The sequence below is a fragment of the Mandrillus leucophaeus genome, unplaced genomic scaffold (genome assembly GCF_000951045.1).
Source record: "Mandrillus leucophaeus isolate KB7577 unplaced genomic scaffold, Mleu.le_1.0 Scaffold182, whole genome shotgun sequence".
NCBI classification, from domain to species: domain Eukaryota; kingdom Metazoa; phylum Chordata; class Mammalia; order Primates; family Cercopithecidae; genus Mandrillus; species Mandrillus leucophaeus.
In genome coordinates, this window is record NW_012101832.1 from 422121 (window position 1) to 433396 (window position 11276).

General features: G+C 51.7%; 1 protein-coding gene across 1 annotated transcript in view; it reads left to right on the top strand.

Moving 5' to 3' along the window:
* Positions 1–9160, top strand: part of RIMS3 (regulating synaptic membrane exocytosis 3) — a 28213-nt gene extending 19053 nt beyond the window's left edge. Inside the window, exons 5-7 of the mRNA XM_011977631.1 lie at positions 700–801; positions 1123–1262; positions 3074–9160. Of these exons, the coding sequence (XP_011833021.1) occupies positions 700–801; positions 1123–1262; positions 3074–3286 (455 nt within the window). The 3' untranslated portion in view covers positions 3287–9160. The remainder of the gene's footprint in view (positions 1–699; positions 802–1122; positions 1263–3073) is intronic.
* The last annotated feature ends 2116 nt before the right edge of the window (positions 9161–11276 follow it).

Here is an 11276-nt window from a genome sequence, read left to right on the forward strand (position 1 = left end):
GACAGAGTCTCCCTCTGTTGCCTAGGCCAGAGTGCTGTGGTGTGATCTTGGCCTACTACAGCCTCCGCCTCCTGGGTTCAAGTGATTCTCCTGCCTCAGCTTCCCAAGTAGCTGGGACTACAGGTGCACACCACCATGCCTGGCTAATTTTTTGTACTTTTAGTAGAGATAGGTTTCACCATGTTAGCCAGGATGGTCTCAATCTTCTGACCTCGTGATCCGCCTGCCTCGGCCTCCCAGAGTGCTGGGATTACAAGTGTGAGCCACCGCGCCCGGCCTCAAATGGATGTTCTTTCAACACAGATGTATGGAGATGTGAAGAACAGCCACTGAGCCCACAGCCTCCCCTGTCTTCCTGACACAGGAAGCTCTGTCCCCAAGTTTGCTATTCTGCTCAGTAAAACAGGAGCCTCCCAGTTAGCCAGACACAGACGGGGGTTTGGCAGCCATCTGTTGTTACCCAGTCATGGCCCTGATGGTCATGCCCCCACCCCACCCCACCCTAAGGGGCCTATCAAAGGGCCCTCAGCTGCTTTAAAGTGGTCTCCCGAGAGCAGTTCTGACCCATGTGGTTGGTGCCATCTTGTTCCCTTTCTAGTGATCATGTAGCCTCCTCCACAGGCTGGCATTCAGCACAGCAGCTGGCTGGCCTGCCCCTTGGTCTGGCCCTGCCTGGACTCACCCTCTTCTTCCTTTCAGGAGACGTGCACATTGCCATCATGGACCGCAGTGGCCAGCTGGAGGTGGAAGTGATTGAAGCTCGGGGCCTGACCCCCAAACCAGGCTCCAAATCCCTCCCAGGTGAGGGATTTTGGAAATGGGGTCCTGACAGGGAGGGGCATAGAGCCGAGCTCTGGGTCTAGCAGGTCCTCAGCTCCCTCTGCCCTAAATCGGGATTCTTGACAGTAGAGTCACAGCTTGCCTGGAAGGCCAGTGACTAGGGTGGGGAGTAAGGGAGGATAGAGGAACCAGTACTTGAGTCACCTCTTCTGCCTGCTGTTCATTGGCTGGCTCATTCCATGCATCCTGCTCACCTCCAAGATCACCTGGCAGTTACGGGATGGGCAGGCCATAGCTGTCTGTTCTGGACCCCTCCCTGTCATACATTCTCTCCTCCCTTAGCCACCTATATCAAGGTTTACCTGCTGGAGAATGGGGCCTGCTTGGCCAAGAAGAAGACAAAGATGACCAAGAAGACCTGTGATCCCCTGTACCAGCAGGCTCTGCTCTTTGACGAGGGACCCCAGGGCAAGGTGCTGCAGGTGGGTGTCACAGGGCGAGTAGGGCAGGGTGGACTCACAGACTGGAAGTTGTAATTTGAAGTTTTTCATTTATGATTCATCCTGTGCCAGGTGCTGTGGTAGGTGCATTAATTTGCATTATTCATTTACTTTCACAACCCTGTGAGGTATTCTTGTCCCCAGCTGATTCATAAGGAAACCAAGGTTTTGGGGGTAACCAAATTGCTCCCTAGGTTGCACAGGACACATGTGACCACTGCCTCCTCCTTCCCCTAGTGCTGATGTTCATTGCACATCAGGTCTGTGCCAAGCCTTGTGTTAGGTGCTTTCCAAGCACGACCTCACTTCATCCTGCAGATGATCCGGTGGAGTAGGTGTGATTCTCTCCACTTTACGGAAACAGAGTCTCTTACAGATGAAGTCACTTGCTTGGGGTGAGCCTAGGCCAGGTGACTCTCATCCCAAATACTTGAAAGCAACAAAGGCCTTCTGCACACTTGGTATTGTTAGCCCTTCTCAACAGTCCTGGGAGGGAGGGATCTTCATGCTCATTTCATAGATGAACCTGAGGTCATGTGGGGATAAAGCACAGTGGGGGATCAGTCTCTGGGCTCAGTCCTAAGTTCAGATTCCAGCTCAGCACTCATTAGCCATGGGTAGATGTTGTGACGATTAAACAGAGGAGTGCATGTAGGGAGCCTTACATAGTGCCTGCCACATAAACAGCTACTCTCTAAGTATTAACGGCCATGGTGGCGGCTGCTGATCTTGCCTGAGGCCATGAAGGCAACAGAGAGGAGGCTAGAGCCAGGGACTGTCTGGGCCATTCAACTTCTCATCTAGGGCTGTTCCTCCGGGCTGAGATGGTTCTGTGGCAAGGGGCCTTGGAATTGTAAATTGAAACTGCAGAGCCAGACACGGTGGCTCACACCTATAATCCTAGAGACTTGGAAGGCTGAGGCAGGAGGATCATTTGAGCCCAAGAGTTTGAGACCAGCCTGGCAACATAGCAAGATCCCATCTCTAAAAAATGAAAAAAAAAAAATTAGCTGGTCATGGTGGCCTGTGCCAGTAATCCCAGCTACTCGAGGTGCTGAGGCAGGAGGATTGCTTGAGCCCAGGAGGTCAAGGCTGCAGTGAGCTATGATTATGCCACTGTACTCCAGCCTGGGTGACAGAGCGAGACCCTGTCTCTTAAAAATTAAAAAAGAACTGCAGAACCCTAGGCTTTGGGGAATGGGAAGAATAATCTTTGATGTCTGCTTAGAAAAGGATTCACCAGTGAAAACATAAGTTTGAAAATCACTGAGCGAATCCATTCCTCTCTCCCAGTGGTGTGGCTGGAAACACAGGTCCAGTGAGGGCATGGAGCTTACACAAGTCCCATGGCAAGCCAGCAGCACAGCTAGAGCTATGGCCAGGTCCTGAACTCTCAGTCTGCCCCTTCCTGGGGAAGGCTGTTATCTGAAATGCTGGGAGGCTCTGGAGTCACACGCCGGGGTCCTAATCCAAGCTCTGCCACAAGTTACTCTGCAACTTTAGGTTAGCTAATTAACCTTTCTGAGCTACAGTTTCCTCCGGGGAAATAATGATACAGAGCACCCCTACCTACGTGACTTGTTATAACAATTGGAAGAAAGAATCTAGGTAAAATCCATAGGATCGTATCTAACACACCTCAAGTGCTCAGTAAATTATTGTGTGAAATCAGTCTGAGTTCTGGCTCCCTCTATTCCATCTGTACCCTGCTGAAACTTGTAGGTTCCCGGGCCTGCTGCACAGTCCCGGAGTCAGGGAGGTGGCTCACTCCCTCCCTCTCTTCTTCCTGGCAGGTGATTGTCTGGGGAGACTATGGCCGCATGGACCACAAGTGCTTCATGGGCATGGCCCAGATCATGCTGGACGAGCTGGACCTGAGCGCCGCGGTCACCGGCTGGTACAAACTCTTCCCCACCTCCTCAGTGGCAGACTCCACACTCGGATCCCTCACGAGGCGCCTGTCCCAGTCTTCCCTGGAGAGTGCCACCAGCCCCTCATGCTCTTAAGGATGTCAGGAAGAGGCCAGGATGGTGGTGTGGGGAGGGGTGCCTGCTGGCCCCATGTCCTCCCCTGTACATAGTCTTCGTGTCTTTCTGGACCCCTTGTCCTGCTGCATGCCTGTTGGCTACTGGGCTCATCCCAGCTGGCAGTGGAGACTGTAGTGTGTGCGTGTGTGCGTGTGTTCATGTGTGTGTGTGTGTACGTGACCACGTTCTATCTGTTCATTTGTCTGGGTATAGTCACTCCTGGTGACGACTTGGGCTGATATGTCTCCACGTCTCTTTGTATCTTGTTGAAAAGAAACCCAAAGGAGTGTTGTGTGGACACGACTCACCCTGAGGAGTCTCCAGTGGTGGAAGTGGGGCACGCGGCCACTGGTCGGTGCTGCCTGGTCCTGGGCCCGGGGCAGAGCCTGTGTGTTCTCCACCTGTGCCTGCTCCTGGTGGTCTCTGCTTTGTTTTCTGTCTTGTCTTTTGTTCCACTCTTGACTCTCCTGGCTCTGCCGCTGTTTTCTGAGGAATGTAGCATCCGCTGCAGCTGGCCACACGGAAGGCCCTCTGGGAACCCCACCCCACCAGAGCCGCTCCGGCAGCTCTTCCTGCCACTGAATGCGTTCTGCAGCATGTAGCATGCCCACCTAGCTCCCTGGCCAGGGCCCTGGGGAGGCAGAGGGTACCCGGGGGGGGGGGTGGGCAGCGGGCTGAGGGCTTAGAAATGACTTTCTCTGTGCAGCTGGAACCACCTCCTTCCTCCAGTGAAGCACGAGGTCTTGGTTCCAGGGTTCCTGGCCAGGTGCCCCCTTAGCATTCGTTCTTCATCTCCTGTCTCTTCAAGCCTCCCAACTCCGCCATGCTGAAGGAGCTCTGCCAGTGGGCCTGGGCAGGCAGCCGCAAGAGGGCATGTTATCTGCTAAAGCAGACAGTCCTCCTGAGGCTCTGAGGGTGGTCCTGACCCCCTTGGGGCTCATTCCTGGTGGGCATGACTCGGTAAGGAGGTGCTGTGGGTAGGGCTGTTTGCCAGAATAAGGAAGGCTGAGGCTGACTTATTCCCCGCCACTGCTGAGGATCCCGTCTGGCATTTGGGGATTCGCTGCATGAAGTTGTTCATTTGGGGCTCCAGTTTTTGTGCATTTCCAGACCAGGGTCCCTGTCTGGGAGCTCAGACTCAGCTGGGCTCCAGCAGCCTGGCTCCGGACTCTCGTCTGCCACCATCACCAGCTCTGTCTAAGCAATACTTCCCCCTCCCCCGAGCCTCCCTGCTCTCCTGTGCCCCACTGCTGCCCTCTGCAGAGCCATCTGCTCCAGGCACTCACCTGCCTCTGCTTGCTTTCTTACCCATGTCTGGTTGGAGCTTCTCACAGCCACTCAAACCCTAACTTGATTTGACAACTGGGCCCTATTGGTGGGGACCATTGCCTGGACTGGACCCTGTGAAATCTGTCCCGTGGGAATCCTGAAGTCTGACTCAGGAATGCCCAGACCTGTCCCTGTCCCTCCTCAGCTCTAGGGTGAAAGGCAAGAGGTTGCTCAGGAGATGGACAGAGCAGCCCTTGGGTTTGTATCTGGTAGGGAAGAAAGCAGCAGGACAGTGGAGGTGTGGGGAAGGCGCTCTTTTCACCTCTCCCCAGGCATTATCCCCAGGTGCTGAAATTGCTGTGGCCCCAACACCTGAGGCAGGGATGCGCTACCTGGGGTAGCAGTAGAAAGGTCTTGGGGCCTGAATGACTTGGGGCCTCCATTCATAACGAAAGTCGGAGGGGCATGGAGGCAGTGGCGGCTTGTGGATAGGCCATCTCAGCCCAAAGGGCCTCTTTGGCTGGCCTAGTTCCGTGTTGGGTTGAAGCTAGAATCCTGTAACTCCTCCCAAGAAAGATAGGGGAAGAAGCCAGAACCCCACCTGGCCTGCCCACAGGACAAGAAGTGGGTAAGGGCAGGAAGGAAATGAACAGAGTTAGCTCCCAGGCTCCTGTCTCTGCGTGAGCCTCTATTCTTCTAGTATCAGAGAAGGGGGCCATTGGGTGCATAGAGATGGGAAGGAGGCCACTGGGCTGAGTTTTCTCTTTAGGCAGAAATGCTCTCCCCAGGCCCATTGCGTTCGTCAAGTTCTTAGAAATGGACAAAGGGCTCTGTCCTCCTCCATCCTAGTGGAGGATCAAGAAGGAAACTCCCTTGCAAAAGAGTATTTTAATCTGTTTATGATTTATTCACCTCTACAGCAGTCACTGTCAGAGTGGTGTGAAAATACTCTGCACCTTTGGGATAACAGGGTTGTTAGTGACCCACAGGACAGTAGAGACGTTTGCTGATGTAGCACCGAGTGGTGATACCCAGACCAGCAGTCACCCCAGGAAGTGGGGGCTACCCATACCCTCATTCCTCTGGTGGCGAGCTGCCTGCAGAGAGGCCTGCCACCGGGGGGTTCCAGGCTGTGGTGCCCCTTGCCTCTGGGGAAGGGTTAGCGCAGGGGAGGTTCTAGCTGGAGGAGGGGCCTGATGTGCTGGTAACTTGGACTGACCTACCTACAATCCCCGGCTGCCAAAACTGCCCAGCAGTTGGGCCACTCCGCTCTTCCACCTCTCTAAAAGAAGGTAATTTCCTCCCCAAATCGACCTTGGGGAATTATTCTTTTAACCTTTTGCACCAAATAAGTTCCTCATCCCCACCTGGATTTTACCCCATGAGGGTAAAGTTGTGCGAGGCTGACATGTCTGTGTGATGCAGTGTGGCTGGACTTAAGGGTCTGTTTCTCAGCATCCTGGATGCAGGGGCTTGTCTGAAAAGCCACTCTGGAGCTAGCCTGTCCCAGAAGAGGTGGATGTGCAGGTGTAACTCCTGGTATTTGCTGGGGTGCGGGAGCATCTGCTGTTTGAGGAGGGATGGTGGGGAAGGAAGGAACATGATCCCTCCGGAAGTCTCCCACCCTGGGGCCAAGTCACTGCCAGGTTCAGTGTCCTGGCTCCAAATGCCCCCTCACCCAGATGAAACCCTGCAGTGGTTACAGGAATGGAGCTCTTTGTCATTCCACCTCCTCTGGTCAGGCGAGGTTCACCGTGCATATGGCAGAGACAGGAGTGGCCCTGCAGTATGTTGGGTTGTGGGCAGGGACAGTGATGGATGACTCAGAGCGTCTGTCTTTGTATTTCTGCTCTGTTCATTCTGTCCTACTTTCTTCATAGACTCCTTTTCCCTGCAATGGGTCTTTGGTATGAAAAAGGCTCCAGTAAATGGAGCCAAGTCTTGGTTTGACAAGGGGAACTTGATCCTTCAGGGAAGAACCATCTCCAAAATCACTCCCCATCTGGTTTCTTCTACCACCCAATTCTACTAGGAAAGGAGCACTTAGGAGGCTCTTGGGATGCAGCAAGTCCTAGGCAATGCCAGCATTTCATGGGGGCTGAGGCAGAACCCAGGAGCTCCAAGAAAGACCACCCATAGAGCTCATTCCCCGTGGAATCACTGCCGGTTAGAACACTGAGGTCAAGCCAGTCCTCCCATGGTCATGCCACCCACCAGGGAAGCATCTCTGATCTCTTCTTTACTGCCAGCCTTGAGGAGCGCAGAAGCCTCCATTTTTAAAGACAATAAAGATCTCCAAGGGTACTTCTTTGGAAATGAAATGTAGCACAATCTTAGCCTATGTTACCAGGAGCCCTGACATGCAACCAGGGTCCCTCTTCCATGCCCTGCTGCCCAGGAGACGCTGAGCTCCTCTTCCCCTGGGGTTCCAGCCCTCCCGATACCTCATATTCCCCATCTTCCTCAGCCCAGAAAGCAATGGGGCTTTAGTGATGCTCCTCTTTTGTGTCTCTCTGGTTGCCTCTAGCACTGTGCAAACTCTGCAAGAAAGTGCTGCCTTTGCTTGATGTTGTAGATGAGTTGCCCTCCACCTGGCTGGAGAGATGGCACATCATTCAGGGCCAGAAGGTTGTCCAGCAGTGTTTCTGCAGTGGCTGCAGGGAGATGGAAAAGAAGAGGCCTGCTTCCCTGCCTCCTCCTACCTTTCTCTTCCACTCCTCAGAGTTTTCTTCTCCAGTATCCTGACACATAAAGAGATTCTTTAAAATGCTGCTTCTTCTACCGGACTGTCTTTCACTGAGTGGTCAGGGAGGAGATGAAAATGTGGACACATCCCCCCTGCCTTCTCCCTCAACCTTTTCACTCACGTCAGAAGAGGTTGGGGCAAAACAAAACAAGCCTGATTGAAGAGCAGGGGAAGCCCACACAATCAGGTGAGACCTGATGGGGGCTGGACTGGCCTGGTCTGGCTGGGAAAGGGTTCTTTTAAAAGCGTGCCTGAGCATCTCAGAGCAATGTCAGTGATGCCAAAGAGAGCAACTTGGCCTCCTTGGGCACCAACTCTGCCGGCTGAGTTGCACAAACGTGGCTCAGATGTTGGCATGTCCGACGGTGGGACCTTGTTCTCTGATAAAGGGCTTAATCTTTCCATGTAGCAAAGCAACTCTCCCTCCCTCCCCCCGCTCCCGAACCCTGAGCTTGGGCTTGTGTGGGCCCAGCATGGCTGTGCCTGTGAGGGAAGCCACATCAGTGAGAGAAAGTTGCATTCTCTCAGGGGTCTAGACTGGCTTGGGGCAGGTGCTTGTTGAAAAGCATGAGTGTTTCTGCTTTGGGAAACCCTTCCAGGGCTCTGGCTGGAAACTTGGCCAGTAAGGACAGGGCCTTGGACCTCCCAAGGAGTTCACAATGATGCCAGGAAGGGTCCCTGAGCCTGGGTTCCAGTCAGCTTGGCTAACAGAATGGGGCCTGGGAATTCCAGGGGCAACTGAGCATCCACCCCATTAGCCAGTGATCTGGACGGGGACAGCTGGCTACAGGGAATCAAAGGCTGTTCTGTACAGTTTTGCCAGAAACTGTGACCTTGGGCAAGGCTCCTCACTTTTCTGGGCCTCAGCTTCCTCATCTGCAAAATGGGAGCATTAGCTCATCTCCCCATGGTTCCCTCCCGGTTTTAATTAAAAGTCTCTGATCCGGAGCACATGAGGGTTGCGAGCCTGGTGCACCTGGTTCCTGTCTCCGTGGGCTGGTTTCCTCCAGCCCCTGATGCCCAGGCTGGGCGCAGGCCCTCATCTGGTCCACGCCCAGATGCTGCCTCAGACAAGAACTCTGGGAATCCTAACAGACTCTGCTTTCCTCTCTTCGTGGTTTGTCCTCCCTCTTTTATTCTCGTGTGATGATGAGACATAATGAAGGGTCGTCTACAATGGACAATTTTCAAGGTGCTGATGTGATGTCACAGCCTCAGCTACACCCTGAGTAGGTCAGTGTCCCCACCAGCAGATGAGGCTGGGTCTTTCCTCATTTCTGCTTCTGGGATGACATCAGCAGGAGAGTTGAAGATCTGAGAATTCTAAAGGAAATGTTCTCTGATGGGAGGAGAGAGGGAACTTATTTCCCTTCAAAGTAGTTTGCTTCTTAAGACCACTCCTTCCTCCAGACCACTCCTTCCAGAATGTCTTTAACCAGACATCATCTCAGAAGGCAGGGCGGCTGCTTCCTTAGGAAGAGTGGGCCTGATAGCTCAACCAACTCCTTTAGCATATAAACTCACAGAAGGCGAGAACCCCTTTTTTTAGACTTTCCAAATGCATCTTGCAAAGAGAGAGATAGCTGATAGGGACTGACAAGCACACTGTTTGGATAAGAAGCAATTAGCCTTTTATATCTGTGCTCTATACATTTTCTATGTGCAGCATCTTTCCTAACTTGTTGTGGTTCCCGGGTGGCAGGTGCACAGCTGGGAGGGACTGCCGGCTGTTTCGTACAACGTTCTTGCCAATTCCCTTGAGGAGAAAATTCTTCACATGGCTTCTGCATGTACAGTATTTGGGCAGCAAAACATGATTAAAGTCAGTTTGAAAATGGTTTCATGTGTTGCTTTCTATAGATGGTTCTTCATTCTAGGAGGAAGAAAACAGGGTTCCAGGTGGCTAAAAAGAGGAGGAGGAGGATGCCTTGGTGGAGAGGCAGGGGAGAGCAGTACATTTCAGAAAAAAGCATGAAACATATGGCCTGGGCCTCTGACTCCTGTTTGGGAACTCTGTGGTCACAGCAATGTTCCTGAGCCATGAACTCTGACGGGTCCAGGCAGTTTCCTGGCTCTGTCTCCCAGGTCCCCTGCTTCCAGACCCTCAAAGCCTTCTATTTCCACAGACTCCACAAGGGATATCCAACAACAGAGGAAGGTAAGATTCAGCGAAGGCCACAGCTGTTGACCCACTGTTCCTTTCTTTCTGAGGTTTTGGATCCAGCATCTCTGCTCAGGCATCTGACTGGCTTATTGCAGCCACACCTGATACCAGCAGTAAACATAGCAGTTAACCTCTATGTGCTGCATCCTCCATCAGTCACTCATGCCTGGAGCGCCCATTGTCTTCCCTGTCTCATGGTGGAGCAGAACAGTATGTTAATATTTAGTCATTTCTGGGCAGATCCATTGTCCTCCTAGGGCTGGGTTTGGGGGGTACAGAAGATGGATAAAAGAAGTGTAGCATCGTCATGGCATGTGCTTGCTGGCACAAGGCTGGCACCCTCCTCCCAAGAGCCCTCCAGGGAACCTCCACTGCATTGGCTCTGGCCCTTGGCCTTGCAGGTCCCATGAGCACCATCTCGTGAAGGAAGGATCATAAGATCAATATGTGAGCTCTGGGGCCCCCCAGGATTCTGTCTTTTCCCTCTTTCCCACTGCTGCTCTCTCCCTGAGACATGGCTTATACTTTCATGAGTTTAAGAACTTCTATGCTTCTATCCAGAAATTCCTTCCAATAACAACTGCACCGTCCCCCATCCACCCCCTAAAAAACAAAAAGCAGACAACAAAAACTGAGATCCAAAGAAATTCTAAAGGCTGTTCTTCAGATAGAACAAACATATCTAAGAACAATGACTGGAACACAATCAATCCTACATGTTTGCTATTAAGGGAAATGATCCTGGATGGAAAGGCTGAAATGCAAGAAGGAAAAGTGAACAAGGTAATAGGTTTTAAAATATTAGTAAAATATAGGCCAGGTACTGTGGCTTATGTCTGTAATCCCAGCACTTTGGGAGGCAGAGGCAAGATGATCACTTGCGGCCAGTAGTTCAAAACTGGCCAGGGCAACATAGTGAGAACTCATCTCTACCAAAAATTTAAAAATTGGCCAGACACGGTGGCACATGCCAGTAGTCTTAGCTACTTGGGAGGCTGAGGCAGGAGGATTGCTTGGAGCCCAGGAGTTCAGTGGTTCAGTGAGCTATGATTGTGCCACTGCACTCCAGCCTGAGTGACAGAGCAAGTCATTTGTTGTCTCTTTAAAAAATTTAGTAAAGCATCCTGCCTCACAATGACTTTCCTGTTGTCTTTCATGTGTCATTCCAACTTTTCTAGTCCATACCACAGTGCCTTGCAAAAACATGAATAAAGCAATCACATCTGATTGTTAAGCTACCAAAAAAAAACCCAGTATCAATTATTAGAACTAATAAGAGCATTCAGCAAGGTTGCTGGATACAAGATAACCTTACAAAAATCAATTGCATTTTTCTATAGCAACCAAAACCAATGAAAAATAAGTATGAGTTATCCACAATAGCAATAAAAGTCATTAAATATCTAGGGATTATTTAAGAATATGTAATGCCTCTATGGAGATAACTTTCAAATTCTAATAAAAGAGTGAGATAATCTGGGCCAGGCATGGTGGCTCACACCTATAATCCCAACACTTTGGGAGGCTGAGGCAGGTGGATCATGAGGTCAGGAGTTCAAGACCAGCCTGGCGAAGATGGTAAAACCCTGTCTCTACTAAAAATACAAAAATTAGCCGGGCATGGTGGCAGGCGCCTGTAATCCCAGCTACTCGGGAGGCTGAGGCAGAGAACTGCTTGCACCTGGGAGGCAGAGGTTGCAGTGAGCCAAGATCATGCCACTGCACTCTGACAGAGTGAGACTGTCTCAAAAAAAAAAAGATAATCTGAATAAATGGAATTCCCTGTTCTT